This window comes from Scyliorhinus torazame, chromosome 7 (genome assembly GCF_047496885.1).
Source record: "Scyliorhinus torazame isolate Kashiwa2021f chromosome 7, sScyTor2.1, whole genome shotgun sequence".
Lineage (NCBI taxonomy): Eukaryota > Metazoa > Chordata > Chondrichthyes > Carcharhiniformes > Scyliorhinidae > Scyliorhinus > Scyliorhinus torazame.
This window is the reverse complement of record NC_092713.1, coordinates 1,992,415-2,019,917: the sequence shown is the minus strand read 5'-3', so window position 1 is coordinate 2,019,917 and position 27,503 is coordinate 1,992,415. Positions and strand designations below refer to the sequence as shown.

Below are 27,503 nucleotides of genomic sequence, written 5' to 3'. Positions count from 1 at the left end.
TAAACACCTCCAAAAGTACAATTTCTCTGAGAGCTTCATACGTTTGGTCTATTTTCAAAGTCCTTATCCACCTATCAAAATTATTCTGTTTGAGCCTTTCAAACTCCATGTATGTTTGACCAAATTCTTTCCTTAAATTTCTAAACCTTTGTCTGTAAGCTTCAGGCCCTAGCTCAGATGCACTTAAGATGGATTTCTTCACCTCCTCATACGTTCCAGATACCTCCTCCGGTAGTGATGCAAACACTTCACTAGCCCTACCTACCAGCTTTGTTTGAATCAGTAACACCCACATGTCCTGTGGCCATTTCATTTGTTTAGCTACCTTCTCCAATGAAATGAAAAAGGCTTCCACCTCCTTCTCATCAAACCTTGGCAATGCTTGGACATATTTAAATAGGTTCCCACCAAGCCTTCAACTATGACGCTCTTTCTCACTATCCTCATCACTATCATCCAACTGTACATTTCCCTTTACGTCTGCCAATTTTAACTGATTGTCATGTTTCATGGCCATTTTCTGAATTTCAAACTCCCTCTCTTTATCTTTTTCCCTGATCTGCATCTCCCTTTCTTTTTCTTTTTGTTCTGCTAGGGCTATTCTTTCTTTTCTCCTTTCTTCTCTCGCCTTTTCTTTTTCCTCTCTCTCTCTTTCTTTTTCCTCTCTCTCTCTTCCTCTTTCTTTTTCCCCTCTCTCACTCTCGTATGCAAGCCGCTTTAATTCTTTCTCGTGTTCCATTTGTATAATTTGCAACTGAATTTTTGCCATTTCCAATGAGTCAAACTCTATCTCAGGCAACTTGAAATGCTTAACCACCATCATAATTACCTCACCTTTTCGCATTTTGTCAGGTAATGTTAACTGCAATGTTCTTGCCAAATCTAACAGTCTGCTTTTCGTTTCTGTCCGTAAAGTACTGCGTGTAACATTCTCCACCCCCAAAAACTTCTGAGCCTCTGAAAGAGCCATTGTTCACAACACTCTCCCCACTTAAACTAAAATACCACACCGGAAAAGCAACAATCCTTCACTGTCTTTAAGTTCACAAAAGCCAATCCAACAGATAGACTTTTATCCCCCTCGAGCCCCCAATTGTTGTGGGCGAGGCGTTTTCAGAACCCCAAAATGTATCATGGAGTTCAAATAATCTCTCCCTTTAATGGATTTGTTGCTTTTCCTAGCACACGGCTTTTTCCCTAGGTGTGGGATTACAATTATGGACACGTGGGGTTTTAAACACAAAACAATGTTTATTCCATGCACTCAACTTAACATCTTAAATAAACATTGGATTTATTAACACCCCTCACTTCAAAGGTAACTCAGAAAATATTGCAACAGTAAATTATTCCTCAAAATGTTCCTTCAAACTTCCAAGAGACTTAACACCTTTAAACAGAATCACATCAGGTTAAAGGTTTTACTATTATGAGTTTAAATCACCCAAATGATCCAGAGATCGTCTTTCATGGCAGAGATCCAGCTCACTGCAAACACAGACACACACCCAGCTCTTTTCCGCCAAACTGCAAACCTAAACTGCAAAATGGCTGACCTGAGCTCAGTGCCACCCACTCTCTGACATCGCTGTTTTCTTAAAGGTACATTGCTTAAACATCCATGTCTTAAAGGTACCCTCACATGACAGTGCATACTGTACACTATATATTCCACTCCTCAGTGTATACTGTACACTGTATATATTCCACTCCTCAGTGTATACTGTGTATATATTCCACTCAGTGTATTCTGTACACTGTGTATATATTCCACTCAGTGTATTCTGTACACTGTGTATATATTCCACTCAGTGTATACTGTGTATATATTCAACTCCTCAGTGTATACTGTGTATATATTCCACTCAGTGTATACTGTGTATATATTCCACTCCTCAGTGTATACTGTATATATATTCCACTCAGTGTATACTGTGTATATATTCCACTCCTCGGTGTATACTGTGTATATATTCCACTCAATGTATATTGTACACTGTATATACATTCCACTCCTCAGTGTATACTGTACACTGCGTATATATTCCACTCAGTGTATACTGTACACTGTATATATTCCACTCCGTGTACACTGTATATATTACACTCAGTGTATACTACACACTGTGTATATATTCCACTCAGTGTATACTGTACACTGTATATATTCCATTCAGTGTATACTGTACACTGTATATATTCCACTCAGTGTATACTGTACACTGTGTATATTGTACACTGTATATATTCCACTCCTCAGTGTATATTGTATATTGTGTATATATTCCACTCAGTGTATACTGTACACTGTATATATTTCACTCCTCAGTGTACACTGTACACTGTATATATTCCACTCAGTGTATACTGTACACTGTATATATTCCACTCCTCAGTGTATACTGTACACTGTGTATATATTCCACTCAGTGTATACTGTACACTGTATATATTCCACTCCTTAGTGTATACTGTACACTGTGTATATATTCCACTCAGTGTATACTGTACACTGTATATATTCCACTCCTCAGTGTATACTGTACACTGTGTATATATTCCACTCAGTGTATACTGTACACTGTATATATTCCACTCCTCAGTGTATACTGTACACTGTGTATATATTCCACTCAGTGTATACTGTACACTATATATTCCACCCAGTGTATACTGTACACTGTATATATTCCACTCCTCAGTGTATATTGTGTATATATTCCACTCAGTGTATACTGTACACTGTATACATTTCACTCCTCAGTGTACACTGTACACTGTGTATATATTCCACTCCGTGTATACTGTACACTGTATATATTCCACTCCTCAGTGTATACTGTACACTGTGTATATATTCCACTCAGTGTATACTGTACACTGTATATATTCTACTCCTTAGTGTATACTGTACACTATGTATATATTCCACTCAGTGTATACTGTACACTGTATATATTCCACTCCTCGGTGTATACTGTACACTGTGTATATATTCCACTCAGTGTATACTGTACACTGCATATATTCCACTCAGTGTACACTGTGTATATATTCCACTCAGTGTATACTACACACTGTGTATATATTCCACTCAGTGTATACTGTACACTGTATATATTCCACTCCTCAGTGTATACTGTACACTGTATATATATTCCACTCAGTGTATACTGTACACTGTATATATTCCACTCAGTGTACACTGTGTATATATTCCACTCAGTGTATACTACACACTGTGTATATATTCCACTCCTTAGTGTATACTGTACACTGTGTATATATTCCACTCAGTGTATACTGTACACTGTATATTCCACTCAGTGTATACTGTACACTGTATATATTCCACTCAGTGTACACTGTGTATATATTCCACTCGGTGTATACTGTACACTGTATATATTCCACTCCTCAGTGTATACTGTACACTGTATATATATTCCACTCAGTGTATACTGTACACTGTATATATTCCACTCAGTGTACACTGTGTATATATTCCACTCAGTGTATACTACACACTGTGTATATATTCCACTCAGTGTATACTGTACACTGTATATATTCCACTCCTCAGTGTATACTGTACACTGTATATATATTCCACTCAGTGTATACTGTACACTGTATATATTCCACTCAGTGTACACTGTGTATATATTCCACTCAGTGTATACTGTACACTGTATATATTCCACTCCTTAGTGTATACTGTACACTGTGTATATATTCCACTCAGTGTATACTGTACATTGTATATATTCCACTCCTCAGTGTATACTGTACACTGTGTATATATTCCACTCAGTGTATACTGTACACTGTATATTCCACTCAGTGTATACTGTACACTGTATATATTCCACTCCTCAGTGTATACTGAGCAGGAATATGGGATAACAGTTCCGGGGAGAGACTGGAGAAGCTGGGATTGTTCTCCTTGGAGCAGAGAAGGTTCAGAGGAGATTGAATTGAGGGGTTCAAAATCAGGAAGAATTTTGGACTATGGGAGGAAACCGGATCACCCAGAGGAAACCCAATCAGACACGGGGAGAACGTGCAGATTCCACACAGGCACTCGCCTCACTCCCCTTTGCTCAGATCCCTAATCCAAGGGTCCAAACACTATTTTCCAGTGAGGCAGTGCTTCACCTGCACTTCCTTCAATCTGGTCTATTGCATTCGCTGCTCCCAGTGGGGTCTACTCTACATTGGAGAGACTAAACGCAGACTGGGTGACCACTTAGCAGACACCTCCGGTCTGTCCACAGGCAGGACCCAGACCTTCCTGTTGCTGCCATTTCAACTCCCCGTCCTGTTCCCACACCCACATGTCCGTCCTTGGCCCGCTGCAATGTTCCAGTGAAACCCAACGCAAACAATTCCGGCACCTGCAGTAATTTGCTTTTATCCCGGAGTTTTCTGGGCTGCTCGGCAAGGTGGGGCAGCACTGGTCACCACCCCCATTCGGTGAGCTTGGAGTTGCTTGTCCTTTGATTGGCCTTCAGCCTTCGCCTCCCTGAGGCGGGACAGACACCCGCAGAGATTGGGCGTTAACATTGCTCCCAGCGTTAACTTGCTCTGGGCAGCTGTTGGCATCAAAGCTCCTCCTGTGTTTATGGCTCAGTTGAGGGGGTGAGTGGGGAGGGTCTGGGCGCCGGTATAATCCAGCCCTGTGATTTAGTGATTAGTAAACTGTGTTCGGAGTAAAATGCTGACAAAGCTGCATTTCATCAATGAATTCATTAGGTATTGATCTTTAATTTGTTTCCCTTCTATTTGAATAAATTGAAAAGCATTTAGTAATAGGTTGGAGATGAAGTCAGGAGCAGAGAACAGTTTGTAATTTGCTGGGTCAATAACCCAGGTTAATTAGATGTTCTGTCTGCCAACAAAGTCACAGAGGACTCACGCTGAGTCGTTCAAAAAAGGCTAATTTATTTTCAGTAACTGTTACATACATCACAGGGTGGGGCCCGGTTTAGCTCAGTGGGCTGGACAGCTGGTTCATGATGCAGAGCGAGGGCAGCAGCGTGGGTTCAATCCCCGTCCCGGCTGAGGTTATTCGGGAAGGCCCCGCCTTCTCAACCTTGCCCCTCGCCTGAGGTGTGGTGACCCTCAGGTTAAATCACCACCAGTCAGCCCTCCCCTCGAAGGGAAACTTTGCCTTACATCACAGAGTAGATCCCAACTGGGCCGGCCTAACCAGTGTCTTTATAGACCTGACAGCTAGACATTGTTCAGAGGTCCTGCCCCCATAACGGGGGAGCTCGTATTCTGCAAGGTTCATGGGGAAGTTTATCGTTCACACCCTGTAAGATGTAGGGATATAACATCACCTAAGATGTTGTTATATCGGGAGGACTCCTACATCAGACTCCTATTCATTAACTACAGCTCCGCCTTCAACACCATAATCCCAGCCAAGCTCATATCAAAGCTCCAAAACCTAGGACTTGGCTCCTCCCTGTGCAACTGGATCCTCGACTTTATGACCCACAGACCACAATCAGTAAGAATGAACAACAACACCTCCTCCACAATAGTCCTCAACACCGGCGCCCCACAAGGCTGCGTACTTAGCCCCCTACTCTACTCCCTGTGCACACACGACTGCGTGGCAAAACTTGGTTCCAACTCCATCTACAAGTTTGCTGACGATACGAGCATAGTGGGCCGGATCTCGAATAACGATGAGCCCGAATACAGGAGGGAGATAGAGAACCTAGTGGAGTGGTGTAGCGACAACAATCTCTCCCTCAATGCCAGCAAAACTAAAGAGCTGGTCATTGACTTCAGGAAGCAAAGTACTGTACACACCCCTGTCAGCATCAACGGGGCCGAGGTGGAGATGGTTGGCAGTTTCAAATTCACATCTCCAAAAATCTGTCCTGGTCCACCCACGTCGACGCTACCACCAAGAAAGCACAACAGCGCCTATACTTCCTCAGGGAACTAAGGAAATTCGGCATGTCCACATTAACTCTTACCAACTTTTACAGATGCACCATAGAAAGCATCCTATCGGGCTGCATCACAGCCTGGTATGGCAACTGCTCGGCCCAGGACCGCAAGAAACTTCAGAGAGTCGTGAACACCGCCCAGTCCATCACACAAACCTGCCTCCCATCCATTGACTCCATCTACACCTCCCGCTGCCTGGGGAAAGCGGGCAGTATAATCAAAGACCCCTCCCACCCGGCTTACTCACTCTTCCAACTTCTTCCATCGGGCAGGAGATACAGAAGTCTGAGAACACGCACGAACAGACTCAAAAACAGCTTCTTCCCCGCTGTTACCAGACTCCTAAATGACCCTCTTATGGACTGACCTCATTAACACTGCACCCTGTACGCTTCATCCGATGCCGGTGCTTATGTAGTTACGTTGTATATGTTGTGTTGCCCTATTATGTATTTTCTTTTATTCCCTTTTCTTCCCATGTACTTAATGATCTGTTGAGGTGCTCGCAGAAAAATACTTTTCACTGTACCTCGGTACACGTGACAATAAACAATTCCAATCCAATCCAGATCCAGGTGCTCTTACAGATCAGACCACAATCAGAATCGCCGCAAAGATGTCTGATTTGATTATTTTGAGATGTCCGACCAGAACATTTCTTTCACCGACACCTTTACCTTTCTTCAACAATGCCGAATGCAGCAGCCTGTGAGAGAGTTCCCCGGGGCTGTGGCCTCCCTGGAGTGGGGGTGGGGAGGGGTCCCCCTGCCGCTGGGGTTAGTAACATCCTGGCAAATGGTGAAGAGAACCCGTGACCGAGCACACGCATGTATGGTCCCGGGGGAGTGGGGGGGTGGGTCACGCCTGGGCAGTGCTCTGACACTGCTGGAGGTCACAGCTGAGGCACCATTGGGGGGGGGCTTCATGGTGGAGGGGCTCCCGTATCCGTGTTGGGGGGGGGGGGGGGTGCCGTGTCCGTGAGGGTGGGGTTCAGGTGGGGGGGGGGGAGGTCAAACATAATGTCAGGAAAAAACAGCATTGCAGTTGGAAAACTACCCCCCCCCCCCCCGCTTTCCCCAAACTGCCCCCTCGGTCACCAACCTCCACCCCCCGCCCCACCACTGTCCCCAAATTGCCCCCGCTTTCCCCAAACTGCCCCCCCACTGTCCCCAAACTTCCCCCCCCACTGTCCACAAACCTTCCCCCCACTGTCCCCAAACTTCCCTCCCCCCGCAGCCCCCAAACATCCCCCCTACTGCCCCCAAACTCCCCCCCCACTGTCCCCAAACTCCCCCCCCCACTGTCCCCAAACTCCCCCCCCCCACTGTCCCCAAACTTCCCCCCTCTGTCCCCAAACTTCCTTCCCCCACTGTCCCCAAACTTCCCCCCCCACTGTCCCCAAACTTCCCCCCCCACTGTCCCCAAACTTCCCCCCCCCACTGTCCCCAAACTTCCCCCCCCCACTGTCCCCAAACTTCTCCCCCCCCCCCACTGTCCCCAAACTCCCCCCCCCCATGTCCCCAAACTTCCCTCCCCCACTGTCCCCAAACTTCCCCCCCCCACTGTCCCCAAACTCCCCCCCCCCCCCCCCCACTGTGCACAAACTGCCCCCCGCTTTCCCCAAACTCCCCCCTCACCTGAGTGTCGTCCCCCCCCCCCCCCCCCCACCCCCGCCTGAGTGAATACATTGTCAAAAGAAGAGAAAATTTTGCTCTAAACCTTAATGTCGTTTCATTTTGGTTTCTGTTAGTTCCGTTCCGAATTCAGTGTTTTAGTATTGGGTCTACATCTGTCCGGGAATCTGTATTGTGTCTGTGTCTGTCTCGGAATCTGTATTTAATTATTCATGTAGAAATTAAAACAATTTGTTTTCTTCCAATTTTTCTCTTTTTCAATGATTTTAGGGTCTCCCAGGACCACCAGGTGAAAAGGGTGAGACGGGTGACGTTGGTGCCATGGTGAGTAAGATTCACCCACTCGGAGTCCCATTCCGTGCCCCTGCCTCCGTGCCCCCGCCACGTCCGTGCCCCCGCTCCGTCCATGCCTCGCTCTGTCTGTGCCCCGTGCCCCCGCCTCAGTGTCCTCCATAATGTCTGGGCCTCAGCCTGAGGTCAGAGGATGACCAATTGACTCTTGGCCAATCAGCCCACATCCCCGAGTCATAAGAACTAGGAGCAGGAGTAGGCCACCTGGCCCCTCGAGCCTGCTCCACCATTCAATGAGATCATGGCTGATCTTTTGTGGACTCAGCTCCACTTTCCGGCCCGAACACCATAACCCTTAATCCCTTTATTCTTCAAAAAACTATCTATCTTTATCTTAAAAACATTTAATGAAGGAGCCTCTACTGCTTCACTGGGCAAGGAATTCCATAGATTCACAACCCTTTGGGTGAAGAAGTTCCTCCTAAACTCAGTCCTAAATCTACTTCCCCTTATTTTGAGGCTATGCCCCCTAGTTCTGCTTTCACCCGCCAGTGGAAACAACCTGCCCGCATCTATCCTATCTATTCCCTTCATAATTTTAGATGTTTCTATAAGACCCCCCCCCATCCTTGTAAATTCCAACGAGTCACCATGTACACAAACTCTATTCTTCACCAATCAGATGAATGATCACCAGCTTGTCTGGGACAATGAGTTTCTGACCAAAATAATCCGGATGTTTAACCGGTTACAGAAAAGAAAAAAACATTTTCTTTGCCTGATTTTTGGAATCAATCAGGTAAAATATTGGTGAAATCCAAGAACCCTTCCACATGAGGAATATGGATTAAATATTCCCGATCTCCCAGTCTCCCGGTATTCCCACTGTGTCACTGATTGGATGGATCTCCGATATCTCACTGGTCTATATCTGACTGGCGAGGCTGGGCTGCAGCGTAACTATAGAAACCCAGATTGGGTTTCTGTCTTAGCTATTGAGTTATTTAAATTCAGCGCAATAATGTCATTGCTGATGGTTTTCACACAGGGACCTCCTGGACCTCCGGGACCTCGCGGACCACAGGGCCCCAGTGGAGCTGATGTAAGTGAAATAAAATTGAGTTTTATTGCTTTTTCTATGAGAAATCTTCCCATTTAATTTGATGTATTTAATTGGATGTATCTGATCTTCAGGGAGCCCAAGGCCCATCTGGTGGAGTTGGTTCTCCTGGCGGAGTCGGTGAGAAGGTGAGATATTTTGATTGCAATGCTCCGACCAATCACATTTCCATTCCCTGAATTCTCTGTCGCTCTGGGTCTTGTGATTCAGAAATGAGCAACTGCAATATTGTTCAGAACAAACCACCCAACGCCCAGGAGGCGGGAAATTCCCAATCGCCTCCCAACGCCCAGGACGCGGGAAATTCCCAATCGCCTCCCAACGCCCAGGACGCGAGAAATTTCCAATCGCCTCCCAACGCCCAGGAGGCGAGAAATTCCCAATCGCCTCCCAACGCCCAGGACGCGGGAAATTCCCAATCGTCTCCCAACGCCCAGGAGGTGAGAAATTCCCAATCGCCTCCCAACGCCCAGGAGGCGGGAAATTCCCAATCGCCTCCCAACGCCCAGGAGGCGGGAAATTCCCAATCGCCTCCCAACGCCCAGGAGGCGAGAAATTCCCAATCGCCTCCCAACGCCCAGGACGCGGGAAATTCCCAATCGCTTCCCAACACCCAGGAGGCGGGAAATTCCCAATCGCCTCCCAACGCCCAGGAGGCGAGAAATTCCCAATCGCCTCCCAACGCCCAGGAGGCGAGAAATTCCCAATCGCCTCCCAACGCCCAGGACGCGAGAAATTCCCAATCGCTTCCCAACGCCCAGGAGGCGAGAAATTCCCAATCGCTTCCCAACGCCCAGGAGGCGGGAAATTCCCAATCGCTTCCCAACGCCCAGGAGGCGAGAAATTCCCAATCGCTTCCCAACGCCCAGGAGGCGAGAAATTCCCAATCGCTTCCCAACGCCCAGGAGGCGAGAAATTCCCAATCGCCTCCCAACACCCAGGACGCGAGAAATTCCCAATCGCTTCCCAACGCCCAGGACGCGAGAAATTCCCAATCGCCTCCCAACGCCCAGGACGCGAGAAATTCCCAATCGCTTCCCAACGCCCAGGAGGCGAGAAATTCCCAATCGCTTCCCAACGCCCAGGAGGCGAGAAATTCCCAATCGCTTCCCAACGCCCAGGAGGCGAGAAATTCCCAATCGCCTCCCAACACCCAGGACGCGAGAAATTCCCAATCGCTTCCCAACGCCCAGGACGCGGGAAATTCCCAATCGCTTCCCAACACCCAGGAGGCGAGAAATTCCCAATCGCCTCCCAACACCCAGGAGGCGAGAAATTCCCAATCGCCGCCCAACGCCCAGGAGGCGGGAAATTCCCAATCGCTTCCCAACACCCAGGAGGCAGGAAATTCCCAATCGCTTCCCAACGTCCAGGAGGCGAGAAATTCCCAATCGCCTCACAACGCCCAGGACGCGAGAAATTCCCAATCGCTTCCCAACGCCCAGGAGGCGAGAAATTCCCAATCGCTTCCCAACGCCCAGGACGCGGGAAATTCCCAATCGCTTCCCAACACCCAGGAGGCGAGAAATTCCCAATCGCCTCCCAACGCCCAGGACGCGAGAAATTCCCAATCGCTTCCCAATGCCCAGGAGGCGAGAAATTCCCAATCGCTTCCCAACGCCCAGGAGGCGAGAAATTCCCAATCGCTTCCCAACGCCCAGGAGGCGAGAAATTCCCAATCGCCTCCCAACGCCCAGGACGCGAGAAATTCCCAATCGCTTCCCAACGCCCAGGACGCGAGAAATTCCCAATCGCTTCCCAACGCCCAGGAGGCGAGAAATTCCCAATCGCTTCCCAACACCCAGGAGGCGAGAAATTCCCAATCGCCTCCCAACGCCCAGGAGGCGAGAAATTCCCAATCGCTTCCCAACGCCCAGGACGCGAGAAATTCCCAATCGCTTCCCAACACCCAGGAGGCGAGAAATTCCCAATCGCCTCCCAACGCCCAGGAGGCGAGAAATTCCCAATCGCCTCCCAACGCCCAGGAGGCGAGAAATTCCCAATCGCTTCCCAACACCCAGGAGGCGAGAAATTCCCAATCGCCTCCCAACGCCCAGGAGGCGAGAAATTCCCAATCGCTTCCCAACACCCAGGAGGCGAGAAATTCCCAATCGCCGCCCAACGCCCAGGACGCGAGAAATTCCCAATCGCTTCCCAACGCCCAGGAGGCGAGAAATTCCCAATCGCTTCCCAACGCCCAGAAGGCGAGAAATTCCCAATCGCTTCCCAACGCCCAGAAGGCGAGAAATTCCCAATCGCTTCCCAACGCCCAGAAGGCGAGAAATTCCCAATCGCTTCCCAACGCCCAGGAGGCGAGAAATTCCCAATCGCCGCCCAACGCCCAGGACGCGAGAAATTCCCAATCGCCTCCCAACGCCCAGGACGCGAGAAATTCCCAATCGCCTCCCAACGCCCAGAAGGCGAGAAATTCCCAATCGCTTCCCAACGCCCAGAAGGCGAGAAATTCCCAATCGCTTCCCAACGCCCAGGAGGCGAGAAATTCCCAATCGCTTCCCAACGCCCAGAAGGCGAGAAATTCCCAATCGCTTCCCAACGCCCAGGAGGCGAGAAATTCCCAATCGCTTCCCAACGCCCAGGAGGCGAGAAATTCCCAATCGCTTCCCAACGCCCAGAAGGCGAGAAATTCCCAATCGCTTCCCAACGCCCAGGACGCGAGAAATTCCCAATCGCTTCCCAACGCCCAGGAGGCGGGAAATTCCCAATCGCCTCCCAACGCCCAGGAGGCGAGAAATTCCCAATCGCCTCCCAACGCCCAGGAGGCGAGAAATTCCCAATCGCTTCCCAACGCCCCGAAGGCGAGAAATTCCCAATCGCTTCCCAACGCCCAGGAGGCGAGAAATTCCCAATCGCTTCCCAACGCCCAGAAGGCGAGAAATTCCCAATCGCTTCCCAACGCCCAGGAGGCGAGAAATTCCCAATCGCTTCCCAACGCCCAGGAGGCGAGAAATTCCCAATCGCTTCCCAACGCCCAGGACGCGAGAAATTCCCAATCGCTTCCCAACGCCCAGGAGGCGGGAAATTCCCAATCGCCTCCCAACGCCCAGGAGGCGAGAAATTCCCAATCGCTTCCCAACGCCCAGGACGCGAGAAATTCCCAATCGCTTCCCAACACCCAGGACGCGAGAAATTCCCAATCGCCTCCCAACGCCCAGGAGGCGAGAAATTCCCAATCGCCTCCCAACGCCCAGGAGGCGAGAAATTCCCAATCGCCTCCCAACGCCCAGGAGGCGAGAAATTCCCAATCGCTTCCCAACGCCCAGGAGGCGAGAAATTCCCAATCGCCTCCCAACGCCCAGGAGGCGAGAAATTCCCAATCGCTTCCCAACGCCCAGGAGGCGAGAAATTCCCAATCGCTTCCCAACACCCAGGAGGTGAGAAATTCCCAATCGCCTCCCAACGCCCAGGAGGCGAGAAATTCCCAATCGCCTCCCAACGCCCAGGAGGCGAGAAATTCCCAATCGCTTCCCAACACCCAGGAGGCGAAAATTCCCAATCGCTTCCCAACGCCCAGGAGGCGAGAAATTCCCAATCGCTTCCCAACACCCAGGAGGCGAAAATTCCCAATCGCCTCCCAACGCCCAGGACGCGGGAAATTCCCAATCGCTTCCCAACACCCAGGAGGCGAAAATTCCCAATCGCTTCCCAACGTCCAGGAGGCGAGAAATTCCCAATCGCTTCCCAACACCCAGGAGGCGAGAAATTCCCAATCGCTTCCCAACGCCCAGGAGGCGAGAAATTCCCAATCGCTTCCCAACGCCCAGGAGGCGAGAAATTCCCAATCGCTTCCCAACGCCCAGGAGGCGAGAAATTCCCAATCGCCTCCCAACACCCAGGAGGCGAGAAATTCCCAATCGCTTCCCAACGCCCAGGAGGCGAGAAATTCCCAATCGCCTCCCAACGCCCAGGAGGCGAGAAATTCCCAATCGCCTCCCAACGCCCAGGACGCGGGAAATTCCCAATCGTCTCCCAACACCCAGGAGGCGAGAAATTCCCAATCGCTTCCCAACGCCCAGGACGCGGGAAATTCCCAATCGCCGCCCAACGCCCAGGAGGCGAGAAATTCCCAATCGCTTCCCAACGCCCAGGAGGCGAGAAATTCCCAATCGCCTCCCAACGCCCAGGACGCGGGAAATTCCCAATCGTCTCCCAACACCCAGGAGGCGAGAAATTCCCAATCGCTTCCCAACGCCCAGGAGGCGAGAAATTCCCAATCGCCTCCCAACGCCCAGGACGCGGGAAATTCCCAATCGTCTCCCAACACCCAGGAGGCGAGAAATTCCCAATCGCTTCCCAACACCCAGGAGGCGAGAAATTCCCAATCGCCTCCCAACGCCCAGGACGCGAGAAATTCCCAATCGCTTCCCAACGCCCAGGACGCGAGAAATTCCCAATCGCCGCCCAACACCCAGGAGGCGAGAAATTCCCAGTCGCCTCCCAACACCCAGGACGCGGGAAATTCCCAATCGCTTCCCAACGCCCAGGACGCGGGAAATTCCCAATCGTCTCCCAACGCCCAGGAGGCGAGAAATTCCCAATCGCCTCCCAACACCCAGGAGGCGAGAAATTCCCAATCGCCTCCCAACACCCAGGAGGCGAAAATTCCCAATCGCTTCCCAACGCCCAGGAGGCGAAAATTCCCAATCGCTTCCCAACGCCCAGGAGGCGAAAATTCCCAATCGCCTCCCAACACCCAGGACGCGAGAAATTCCCAATCGCCTCCCAACGCCCAGGACGCGGGAAATTCCCAATCGCTTCCCAACACCCAGGAGGCGAGAAATTCCCAATCGCTTCCCAACGCCCAGGAGGCGAGAAATTCCCAATCGCCTCCCAACGCCCAGGACGCGGGAAATTCCCAATCGCCGCCCAACGTCCAGGAGGCGAGAAATTCCCAATCGCTTCCCAACGCCCAGGAGGCGAGAAATTCCCAATCGCCTCCCAACGCCCAGGAGGCGAGAAATTCCCAATCGCCTCCCAACGCCCAGGAGGCGAGAAATTCCCAATCGCTTCCCAACGCCCAGGACGCGGGAAATTCCCAATCGCTTCCCAACGCCCAGGAGGCGAGAAATTCCCAATCGCCTCCCAACGCCCAGGACGCGGGAAATTCCCAATCGCTTCCCAACGCCCAGGACGCGAGAAATTCCCAATCGCTTCCCAACACCCAGGAGGCGAAAATTCCCAATCGCTTCCCAACGTCCAGGAGGCGAGAAATTCCCAATCGCCTCCCAACGCCCAGGACGCGAGAAATTCCCAATCGCCTCCCAACGCCCAGGACGCGGGAAATTCCCAATCGCTTCCCAACACCCAGGAGGCGAAAATTCCCAATCGCTTCCCAACGTCCAGGAGGCGAGAAATTCCCAATCGCCTCCCAACGCCCAGGAGGCGAGAAATTCCCAATCGCTTCCCAACGCCCAGGACGCGGGAAATTCCCAATCGCCGCCCAACGCCCAGGAGGCGAGAAATTCCCAATCGCCTCCCAACACCCAGGAGGCGAGAAATTCCCAATCGCTTCCCAACGCCCAGGAGGCGGGAAATTCCCAATCGCCGCCCAACGCCCAGGACGCGGGAAATTCCCAATCGCTTCCCAACACCCAGGAGGCGAGAAATTCCCAATCGCCGCCCAACGTCCAGGAGGCGGGAAATTCCCAATCGCCGCCCAACGCCCAGGACGCGGGAAATTCCCAATCGCTTCCCAACACCCAGGAGGCGAGAAATTCCCAATCGCTTCCCAACGCCCAGGAGGCGAGAAATTCCCAATCGCCTCCCAACGCCCAGGACGCGAGAAATTCCCAATCGCCTCCCAACGCCCAGGACGCGGGAAATTCCCAATCGCCGCCCAACGCCCAGGACGCGGGAAATTCCCAATCGCTTCCCAACACCCAGGAGGCGAGAAATTCCCAATCGCTTCCCAACGTCCAGGAGGCGAGAAATTCCCAATCGCTTCCCAACGCCCAGGACGCGGGAAATTCCCAATCGCCTCCCAACGCCCAGGACGCGGGAAATTCCCAATCGCTTCCCAACACCCAGGACGCGAGAAATTCCCAATCGCCTCCCAACGCCCAGGAGGCGAAAATTCCCAATCGCTTCCCAACGCCCAGGAGGCGAGAAATTCCCAATCGCCGCCCAACGCCCAGGAGGCGAGAAATTCCCAATCGCTTCCCAACGCCCAGGAGGCGAGAAATTCCCAATCGCCTCCCAACGCCCAGGAGGCGAAAATTCCCAATCGCTTCCCAACGCCCAGGAGGCGAGAAATTCCCAATCGCTTCCCAACGCCCAGGAGGCGAGAAATTCCCAATCGCCACCCAACGCCCAGGAGGCGAGAAATTCCCAATCGCTTCCCAACGCCCAGGAGGCGAGAAATTCCCAATCGCTTCCCAACACCCAGGAGGCGAGAAATTCCCAATCGCTTCCCAACGCCCAGGACGCGAGAAATTCCCAATCGCCTCCCAACGTCCAGGAGGCGGGAAATTCCCAATCGCTTCCCAACGCCCAGGAGGCGAGAAATTCCCAATCGCTTCCCAACGCCCAGGAGGTGAGAAATTCCCAATCGCCTCCCAACGCCCAGGAGGTGAGAAATTCCCAATCGCCTCCCAACGCCCAGGAGGCGAGAAATTCCCAATCGCCTCCCAACGCCCAGGACGCGGGAAATTCCCAATCGCTTCCCAACACCCAGGAGGCGAGAAATTCCCAATCGCCTCCCAACGCCCAGGAGGTGAGAAATTCCCAATCGCTTCCCAACGCCCAGGACGCGAGAAATTCCCAATCGCTTCCCAACGCCCAGGAGGCGAGAAATTCCCAATCGCTTCCCAACGCCCAGGAGGCGAGAAATTCCCAATCGCTTCCCAACGCCCAGAACGCGGGAAATTCCCAATCGCTTCCCAACACCCAGGAGGCGAGAAATTCCCAATCGCTTCCCAACGCCCAGGAGGCGAGAAATTCCCAATCGCTTCCCAACGCCCAGGAGGCGAGAAATTCCCAATCGCTTCCCAACGCCCAGGACGCGGGAAATTCCCAATCGCTTCCCAACGCCCAGGAGGCGAGAAATTCCCAATCGCTTCCCAACGCCCAGGAGGCGAGAAATTCCCAATCGCTTCCCAACGCCCAGGAGGCGAGAAATTCCCAATCGCCTCCCAACGCCCAGGAGGCGAGAAATTCCCAATCGCTTCCCAACGCCCAGGAGGCGAGAAATTCCCAATCGCTTCCCAACGCCCAGGAGGCGAGAAATTCCCAATCGCTTCCCAACGCCCAGGAGGCGAGAAATTCCCAATCGCTTCCCAACGCCCAGGAGGCGAGAAATTCCCAATCGCTTCCCAACGCCCAGGACGCGGGAAATTCCCAATCGCTTCCCAACGCCCAGGAGGCGAGAAATTCCCAATCGCTTCCCAACACCCAGGACGCGAGAAATTCCCAATCGCTTCCCAACGCCCAGGAGGCGAGAAATTCCCAATCGCCTCCCAACACCCAGGAGGCGAGAAATTCCCAATCGCTTCCCAACGCCCAGGACGCGAGAAATTCCCAATCGCTTCCCAACGCCCAGGAGGCGAGAAATTCCCAATCGCTTCCCAACGCCCAGGAGGCGAGAAATTCCCAATCGACGCCCAGGAAGCGAGAAATTCCCAATCGCTTCCCAACGCCCAGGACGCGAGAAATTCCCAATCGCTTCCCAACGCCCAGGAGGCGAGAAATTCCCAATCGCTTCCCAACGCCCAGGAGGCGAGAAATTCCCAATCGACGCCCAGGAGGCGAGAAATTCCCAATCGCTTCCCAACGCCCAGGACGCGAGAAATTCCCAATCGCTTCCCAACGCCCAGGAGGCGAGAAATTCCCAATCGCCGCCCAACGCCCAGGAGGCGAGAAATTCCCAATCGCCTCCCAACGCCCAGGAGGCGAGAAATTCCCAATCGCTTCCCAACGCCCAGGAGGCGGGAAATTCCCAATCGCCACCCAACGCCCAGGAGGCGAGAAATTCCCAATCGCCTCCCAACGCCCAGGAGGCGAGAAATTCCCAATCGCCTCCCAACGCCCAGGAGGCGAGAAATTCCCAATCGCCACCCAACGCCCAGGAGGCGAGAAATTCCCAATCGCTTCCCAACACCCAGGACGCGAGAAATTCCCAATCGCTTCCCAACGCCCAGGAGGCGGGAAATTCCCAATCGCCACCCAACGCCCAGGACGCGAGAAATTCCCAATCGCTTCCCAACGCCCAGGACGCGGGAAATTCCCAATCGCTTCCCAACGCCCAGGAGGCGAGAAATTCCCAATCGCCTCCCAACGCCCAGGAGGCGGGAAATTCCCAATCGCTTCCCAACGCCCAGGAGGCGAGAAATTCCCAATCGCCTCCCAACGCCCAGGAGGCGGGAAATTCCCAATCGCTTCCCAACGCCCAGGAGGCGAGAAATTCCCAATCGCCTCCCAACGCCCAGGACGCGGGAAATTCCCAATCGCTTCCCAACGCCCAGGAGGCGAGAAATTCCCAATCGCTTCCCAACACCCAGGAGGCGAAAATTCCCAATCGCTTCCCAACGCCCAGGACGCGGGAAATTCCCAATCGCCTCCCAACGCCCAGGAGGCGAGAAATTCCCAATCGCTTCCCAACGCCCAGGAGGCGAGAAATTCCCAATCGCTTCCCAACGCCCAGGAGGCGAGAAATTCCCAATCGCCTCCCAACGCCCAGGAGGCGGGAAATTCCCAATCGCTTCCCAACGCCCAGGAGGCGAGAAATTCCCAATCGCTTCCCAACGCCCAGGAGGCGAGAAATTCCCAATCGCTTCCCAACGCCCAGGAGGCGAGAAATTCCCAATCGCCGCCCAACGCCCAGGACGCGAGAAATTCCCAATCGCCTCCCAACGCCCAGGACGCGGGAAATTCCCAATCGCCTCCCAACGCCCAGGAGGCGAGAAATTCCCAATCGCCTCCCAACGCCCAGGAGGCGAGAAATTCCCAATCGCTTCCCAACACCCAGGAGGCGAGAAATTCCCAATCGCTTCCCAACGCCCAGGAGGCGAGAAATTCCCAATCGCTTCCCAACGCCCAGGAGGTGAGAAATTCCCAATCGCTTCCCAACGCCCAGGACGCGGGAAATTCCCAATCGCTTCCCAACGCCCAGGAGGCGAGAAATTCCCAATCGCCTCCCAACGCCCAGGAGGCGAGAAATTCCCAATCGCTTCCCAACACCCAGGAGGCGAGAAATTCCCAATCGCCTCCCAACACCCAGGACGCGAGAAATTCCCAATCGCCTCCCAACGCCCAGGACGCGGGAAATTCCCAATCGCTTCCCAACGCCCAGGAGGCGAGAAATTCCCAATCGCTTCCCAACGCCCAGGAGGCGAAAATTCCCAATCGCTTCCCAACGCCCAGGACGCGGGAAATTCCCAATCGCCTCCCAACGCCCAGGAGGCGAGAAATTCCCAATCGCTTCCCAACGCCCAGGACGCGAGAAATTCCCAATCGCCTCCCAACGCCAAGGACGCGAGAAATTCCCAATCGCCTCCCAACGCCCAGGAGGCGAGAAATTCCCAATCGCTTCCCAACGCCCAGGAGGCGAGAAATTCCCAATCGCCTCCCAACGCCCAGGAGGCGAGAAATTCCCAATCGCCTCCCAACGCCCAGGAGGCGAGAAATTCCCAATCGCTTCCCAACGCCCAGGAGGCGAGAAATTCCCAATCGCCTCCCAACGCCCAGGACGCGAGAAATTCCCAATCGCTTCCCAACGCCCAGGACGCGAGAAATTCCCAATCGCCTCCCAACGCCCAGGAGGCGAGAAATTCCCAATCGCATCCCAACGCCCAGGACGCGAGAAATTCCCAATCGCCTCCCAACGCCCAGGACGCGAGAAATTCCCAATCGCTTCCCAACGCCCAGGACGCGAGAAAATCCCAATCGCCACCCAATGCCCAGGAGGCGAGAAATTCCCAATCGCTTCCCAACGCCCAGGACGCGAGAAATTCCCAATCGCCACCCAACGCCCAGGACACGAGAAATTCCCAATCGCCACCCAACGCCCAGGAGGCGAGAAATTCCCAATCGCTTCCCAACGCCCAGGAGGCGAGAAATTCCCAATCGCCTCCCAACGCCCAGGACGCGGGAAATTCCCAATCGCTTCCCAACGCCCAGGAGGCGAGAAATTCCCAATCGCTTCCCAACGCCCAGGAGGCGAGAAATTCCCAATCGCTTCCCAACGCCCAGGAGGCGAGAAATTCCCAATCGCTTCCCAACGCCCAGGAGGCGAAAATTCCCAATCGCTTCCCAACGCCCAGGACGCGGGAAATTCCCAATCGCCTCCCAACGCCCAGGAGGCGAGAAATTCCCAATCGCTTCCCAACGCCCAGGAGGCGAGAAATTCCCAATCGCCTCCCAACGCCCAGGAGGCGAAAATTCCCAATCGCTTCCCAACGCCCAGGACGCGAGAAATTCCCAATCGCTTCCCAACACCCAGGAGGCGAGAAATTCCCAATCGCCTCCCAACGCCCAGGAGGCGAGAAATTCCCAATCGCCTCCCAACGCCCAGGACGCGAGAAATTCCCAATCGCTTCCCAACACCCAGGAGGCGAGAAATTCCCAATCGCTTCCCAACGCCCAGGAGGCGAGAAATTCCCAATCGCTTCCCAACGCCCAGGAGGCGAGAAATTCCCAATCGCCTCCCAACGCCCAGGACGCGGGAAATTCCCAATCGCCTCCCAACGCCCAGGAGGCGAGAAATTCCCAATCGCTTCCCAACACCCAGGAGGCGAAAATTCCCAATCGCTTCCCAACGCCCAGGAGGCGAAAATTCCCAATCGCTTCCCAACGCCCAGGACGCGGGAAATTCCCAATCGCCTCCCAACGCCCAGGAGGCGAGAAATTCCCAATCGCCTCCCAACGCCCAGGACGCGGGAAATTCCCAATCGCCTCCCAACGTCCAGGAGGCGAGAAATTCCCAATCGCCTCCCAACGCCCAGGAGGCGAGAAATTCCCAATCGCTTCCCAACGCCCAGGAGGCGAGAAATTCCCAATCGCCTCCCAACGCCCAGGACGCGGGAAATTCCCAATCGCCTCCCAACGCCCAGGAGGCGAGAAATTCCCAATCGCTTCCCAACACCCAGGAGGCGAAAATTCCCAATCGCTTCCCAACGCCCAGGAGGCGAAAATTCCCAATCGCTTCCCAACGCCCAGGACGCGGGAAATTCCCAATCGCCTCCCAACGCCCAGGAGGCGAGAAATTCCCAATCGCCTCCCAACGCCCAGGACGCGGGAAATTCCCAATCGCCTCCCAACGCCCAGGAGGCGAGAAATTCCCAATCGCCTCCCAACGCCCAGGACGCGGGAAATTCCCAATCGCTTCCCAACGCCCAGGACGCGAGAAATTCCCAATCGCCTCCCAACGCCCAGGACGCGGGAAATTCCCAATCGCCTCCCAACGCCCAGGAGGCGAGAAATTCCCAATCGCCTCCCAACACCCAGGAGGCGAGAAATTCCCAATCGCTTCCCAACACCCAGGACGCGAGAAATTCCCAATCGCTTCCCAACGCCCAGGAGGCGAGAAATTCCCAATCGCCTCCCAACACCCAGGAGGCGAGAAATTCCCAATCGCTTCCCAACGCCCAGGAGGCGAGAAATTCCCAATCGCTTCCCAACGCCCAGGAGGCGTGAAATTCCCAATCGCCTCCCAACGCCCAGGAGGCGTGAAATTCCCAATCGCCTCCCAACGCCCAGGACGCGGGAAATTCCCAATCGCCTCCCAACGCCCAGGAGGCGAGAAATTCCCAACGCCCAGGAGGCGAGAAATTCCCAACACCCAGGGGGCGAGAAATTCCCAATCGCTTCCCAACACCCAGGAGGCGAGAAATTCCCAATCGCTTCCCAACGCCCAGGAGGCGAGAAATTCCCAATCGCCTCCCAATGCCCAGGACGCGGGAAATTCCCAATCGCCTCCCAACGCCCAGGAGGCGAGAAATTCCCAATCGCTTCCCAACGCCCAGGACGCGAGAAATTCCCAATCGCCTCCCAACGCCCAGGAGGCGAGAAATTCCCAATCGCTTCCCAACGCCCAGGAGGCGAGAAATTCCCAATCGCTTCCCAACGCCCAGGAGGCGAGAAATTCCCAATCGCCTCCCAACGCCCAGGAGGCGAGAAATTCCCAATCGCTTCCCAACGCCCAGGACGCGGGAAATTCCCAATCGCCTCCCAACGCCCAGGACGCGAGAAATTCCCAATCGCCTCCCAACACCCAGGAGGCGAGAAATTCCCAATCGCCTCCCAACACCCAGGACGCGGGAAATTCCCAATCGCCTCCCAACACCCAGGAGGCGAGAAATTCCCAATCGCCTCCCAACGCCCAGGACGCGGGAAATTCCCAATCGCCTCCCAACACCCAGGAGGCGAGAAATTCCCAATCGCCTCCCAACACCCAGGACGCGGGAAATTCCCAATCGCCTCCCAACGTCCAGGACGCGAGAAATTCCCAATCGCCTCCCAACGCCCAGGACGCGGGAAATTCCCAATCGCCTCCCAACGCCCAGGAGGCGAGAAATTCCCAATCGCCTCCCAACGTCCAGGACGCGAGAAATTCCCAATCGCTTCCCAACGCCCAGGAGGCGGGAAATTCCCAATCGCCTCCTGAAACAAATGTGTTACAGATTCACAAATCATTAAAAAATAGAAGCACTGGTCAGTAATGTCGTAAAAAACTAATCAGAGTTCCTTTCTCGCCGGATAAAATTTAAAAATGGAGAATTTGTAAGAACATGAAGAATAAGAGCTGGAGATGACTATTTGGCCATTGAGCATTCACTACAATCAGGCCTGATATCGGGATTTAACTCCGTTTGCCCGCCTGCTCCCATATCCTTCAATTTCCTGAGAAGCCAAAAATGTATTTCAGCCCGAAATATATTCAACGATGGAGGCTGGAGAATTCCAAAGATGCACAACCCTTTGGGTGAAGACATTTCTCCTCTTCCCAGTCCGAAATGATCGGCTCCTGATCCTCAGACTGTGTCCCGCGTTTCAGATTCCCCGCCCAGTGAAAACAGTCTGCCAGAGTTCACCCTGTCCAGCCCCTCCGAACCTGCGAGGTTTCAGTGACATCCCCTCACATTCTTCTAAACCCCAGAGAATATGAACCCCAATTTACTCAGCCTCCCGTCACAGGACAATTCCCTTGTCCCGGGGACCAATCCAGTGAACCTTTGTTATTCTGTTTCCAATGCGAGTTTATCCTTTCTGAAATATGGAGACCGGACCTGCTCACAGTATTCCAGATGTGGACTCGGCAAACCCTGTACAATTACAGGAAGATCTCTTTATTCCTGTCCTCCAATGCCACATGTCAATTGTCTTCCTGACTGCTTGCTAACACCTTCCGTCCTGTGCAAACACATCCAAGTCCCTTTGAACATATTTTGTTTTTTATTCTTCAGATCAAGGTGATTAACGTCCCACATTATACTCCCTCCGCCATTTTGTTGCCCTCTTACTTGACCTGTCTCTAGATCTCTCTGCAGCCTCTGTGTTCTCCCCACAGCTTACCCTCCCACCTGGCTTGGTACCATCAGCAAACCTGGTTACATTACCACCTGCCTCTCTCTCTCTGTCATTAATATAGATTGTAAATAGCAAATACCCCACTGCTAATCCTTGTGACACTCCACGATCCACTGCCTACTAACTTGAAAAAGTCGATTTATGCCCACTTTGTATACCTTAGTAATAATCTTTATTATTGTCACAAATGGGCTTACATTATTATTATAACACTGCAATGAAGTTACTGTGAAAATCCCCTGTTAACTAATCCTCTATCCATGCTAACATATTACCCACCTTTCTGATCTATTAACCTTTTGTGTGACACATTATTAAATGCCCTTCGGAAATCCAGGTATATTATATCTACCAGCTTCCTTATATCTACCCTACTAATTATGTCTTCAAAAACGCTAATAAATTTGTCAATCAGGATTTTACTTTGGTGAAGCCATGTTGTATCGTTCTAATCATACTCTGCTTCCCCCACTGCATTCTTCACACTTCTTTAATAATAGATTGCAGCATTTTCCCAACCCCTGATGTTGGGCTAACTGACCTGGAGATCACCGATCACTGGTTCCTTCTCTCACCTTCGTTGAAAAGTGATGTAACATTTACCAAATTCCAATCTAGTGGAACTGTTCCCGAATCTAAAGACATTTTGAAAATCATAGCTAGAGTATCCACAATCCTTGGCTATAGGCCCTCAGGTCCTGGGCATAGATACATAGAAAGATAGAAAATAGAAGCAGGAGGAGGCCATTCGGCCCTTCGAGTCTGCTCCGCATTTATTCTGAAAATGCCTGATCATCAAGTTCAATACCCTGATCCCACCTTCCCCCCATATCCCTTTAGCCCCAAGATCTATATCTAATGCCTTAAGTGTTGACACCAGGATTCATGGACTTCCACGACAGCAAAACTGGACCAATTCAATGACTGTTACGTGGCTAGCACCGTTGTCACATGGAACACATAAGACCGCAAGACACAGAAGCAGAATTAGGCCACTCGGCCCATCGAGTCTGCTCCGCCATTCAATCATGGCTGATATTCTCTCATCCCCATTCTCCTGCCTTCTCCCCTTAACACCCGATCCCCTTAAACTTTCCCCTCTCAACTGGAACCTCTGCCCCTTTGCAATTGACACTTCCACCCTGTCCATGCCTCTCATAATTTTGCAGACCTCTATCAGGTCTCCCCTCAGCCTCCACCTTTCCAGTGTAAACGATCCTAGTTTATTCAACCTCTCCTCATAGCCAACACCCTCGAGACCAGGCAACATCCTGGTGAACCTTCTTTGCCCTCTCTCCAAAGCTTCCACATCCTTCTGACAATGTGACCAGAACTGCACGCAATACTCCAAATGCGGCCTAACCAGGGTTTTATGAAATGAAAATGAAATGAAAATCACTTATTGTCACAAGTAGGCTTCAATGAAGTTACTGTGAAAAGCCCCTAGTCGCCACATTCCGGCGCCTGTTCGGGGAGGCTGGTACGGGAATTGAACCGTGCTGCTGGCCTGCCTTGGTCTGCTTTAAAAGCCAGCGATTTAGTCCAGTGAGCTAAACCAGACCCTCAGTTCCAACATGATTTCCCAACTCCTGTACTCAATGCCCCGGCTGATGAAGGCAGGCATCTTAATCGCCTTGGCCACCTGTGTTGCCACTTTTAGGGAACTGTAATAATAATATTAATAACAATAATCTTTATTGTCACAAGGAGGCTTACATTAACACTGCAATGAAGTTACTGTGAAAATCCCCTCATCGCCACATTCCGGCGCCTGTTCAGGTACACAGAGGGAGAATTCAGAATGTCCAAATTACCTAACAGCACGTCACAACTACCCTGCCTTTTTCACACCTTTTCAGTATTTGACTACACAACTGCTCCTCTGTCTCCTGTGGGCTGCTGGGAGGTCTATAGCACACTCCCAACATTGTGATTTCACCCTTCTTATTCCTGAGCTCCACCCATAATGCCTCACTACAAGATCCCTCCAATGTGTCCCCCCCTCAACACAGCTGTGATCTGCTCCCTGGTCAGCAATGCCACTCCCCCACCTCTTTTGTTTCCCCTTCTGTCCCGTCTAAAACAACGATATCCCGGAATGTAAAGCTGCCAGTCCTGTCCCTCCTTTAACCATGTCTCCGTAATAGCAATTACATCATAGTTCCATGCAGTAATCCAGGCTCTCAGTTCGTCTGCCTTAGCTGTTATACTTCTTGCATTGAAGCAAACGCACTCCAGACCGACAGTCCCGCTGACCCTGTGGCTTCCCTCCGCCTGCTCTTACTCTGCGCTTTGTTTGTCTCAGTCCCTACACTTACTGTCCTGCTGTTCCGGTTCCCACCCCCCGACACATCAGTTTAAACCCTCCCGAACAGCAGGAGCAAACCTCCCACCCAGGATATTGGTGCTCCTCTCGTCCTGTGCAAATTTTATCAGTTTCTACGAGTTCTCTATTGCTAGAATACTAGCAAATACTATCCTAACTGATTCAATCTTTTTTCATACATCAGACCTGCCTTCCCTGGAATCAGTCTGGGAGTGCACTCCCTCGAGAGCAAGAACATTCCCGTACCAGCCTCCCCGAACAGGCGCCGGAATGTGGCGACTAGGGGCTTTTCACAGTAACTTCATTTGAAGCCGACTTGTGACAATAAGTGATTTTCATTTCAGTTTTTCATTTCACATCCTTCCTCAGATAAGGAGACCGAAACTGCCCACAATACTCCCGGTGTGGCCTCACCAAGGCCCTGTACAATTGCAGGAACATATCCCTGCTCCTGTAATCAAATCCTCTCGCTATGAAGGCCAACATACCATTTGCCATCTTTACCGCCTGCGGTACCTGCGCGCTTACCTTCAGTGTCTGGTGCACGGGGACACCCAGGTCTCGGGGCACATTCAGCTCTCTCAATCTGTAGCTATTCAGATAACAGTCTGCCTTCTTGTTTTTGCGACCAAAGTGGATAACCTCCCATTTGTCCAAATTATACTGCATCTCCATTCATTTTCCCACTCACTCAAATTGTCCAAATCACACTGAAGGGTCTCTGCATCCTCCTCACAGCTCGCCCTCCCATCCAGCCTTGTGTCATCTGCAAATTTGCAGACAATACATTTAGGTCAATCATCTGAATCATTGATATACATTAGAGATCCCCATTATCCACTCTGCATTATAGATCCCCATTATCCACTCTGCTTGTTACATCTTCGAAGAGCAAATTAGTCAAACATGATTTACTCTTCATAACACCATGCTGACTCTGATGGATAGCGTTTCGACTTTCCAAATGTCCTGATATTACTTCCTTGATAATGGATTCTAACAATTTTCCAACAACGGATGGACAATGCACATTCCCGCGGGTAGACAATACACGTTCCGACACACACTCCGCGGGTGGACAGTACGTGTTCCCGACACACCCATCCCGCAGGTGGACAGTACGCGTTCCCGACACACACATCCCGCGGGTGGACAGTACGTGTTCCCGACACACCCATCCCGCGGGTGGACAGTACGCGTTCCCGACACACCCATCCCGCAGGTGGACAGTACGCGTTCCCGACACACACATCCCGCGGGTGGACAGTACGCGTTCCCGACACACCCATCCCGCGGGTGGACAATACACATTCCTGACACACACATCCCGCCGGTGGACAGTACGCGTTTCCGACACACACATCCCGCCGGTGGACAATACACGTTCCTGACACACACATCCCGCCGGTGGACAGTACGCGTTTCCGACACACACATCCCGCCGGTGGACAATACACGTTCCTGACACACACATCCCGCCGGTGGACAGTACGCGTTTCCGACACACACATCCCGCCGGTGGACAATACACGTTCCTGACACACACATCCCGCCGGTGGACAGTACGCGTTTCCGACACACACATCCCGCCGGTGGACAATACACGTTCCTGACACACACATCCCGCCGGTGGACAGTACGCGTTCCCGACACACACATCCCGCCGGTGGACAATACACATTCCTGACACACACAGCCCACGGGTGGACAGTACGCCTTCCCACCACACACTTCCAGCCGCTGTTGGAAATCCGACCATTTTGGCAAAATCTGACCGTAGAATCATAGAATGTTAGTGGCAGAGAATGAGACCATTGAGACGATTATATCTATGCTGGCTCATAAAGAGCTGATCCTTATTCCAGCTGTATTTCTGGAGGTTACAACACATACAGACAGAGGTGGTGATGTCGTGGGATTGTGATTGGAATAGAAATCCAGTAGCCCAGGATAATGCTGTTGGGACCAGAGGGACTTTGGGGAGCAAGTGTACAGATACCTGGAGACAGGAGGACAGGTCGAGAAGGTGGTTAAGAGGCATATGGGATACTTGCTTTTCTTAACCAAGGCTCGGAATATAAGAGCGGGGAGGTTATGCTGGAGCTGTATAAAACGTTGGTTAGGACCCAGCTGGAGCAACGTGTGCAGTTCTGGTCACCACACTATAGGAAAGCAGTGATCGCACTGGAGAGGGTGCAGAGTGGATGTTCGCTGGGCTGCAGCGTTTCAGCTGTGGAGAGAGGCTAGACAGGCAGGGGGTGTTTACCCTGGGGCAGAGATGGCTGAGGGAGGCGTGACTGAGGTTACAAAATTAGATCGGGTGGATAGGAAGGTATTTTTCCCCCTAGTGGAGGGGTCAGTGACCAGGGGGCAGAGATTTGAAGTAATGAGTAGGAGGTTTAGAGGCGATGTGAGGAAAATCCTTTCACCCAGAGGGTAGTGGAAATCGGGAACTCGCTGTCTGAGAGGGTGGGAATCGGGAACTCGCTGTCTGAGAGGGTACTGGAAATCGGGAACTCGTTGTCTGAGAGGGTGGGAATCGGGAACTCGCTGTCTGAGAGGGTGGGAATCAGGAACTCGCTGTCTGAGAGGGTGGGAATCGGGAACACGCTGCCTGAGAGGG

General features: G+C 52.3%; 1 protein-coding gene across 1 annotated transcript in view; it reads left to right on the top strand.

Annotated features, from left to right (window-relative positions):
* The window catches only part of col11a1a (collagen, type XI, alpha 1a), a 1,142,395-nt gene that overhangs the window by 898,946 nt on the left and 215,946 nt on the right, over positions 1 to 27,503 (top strand). The window contains 3 exon segments of the mRNA XM_072510277.1: positions 7,875 to 7,928; positions 8,944 to 8,997; positions 9,090 to 9,143. Of these exon segments, the coding sequence (XP_072366378.1) occupies positions 7,875 to 7,928; positions 8,944 to 8,997; positions 9,090 to 9,143 (162 nt within the window).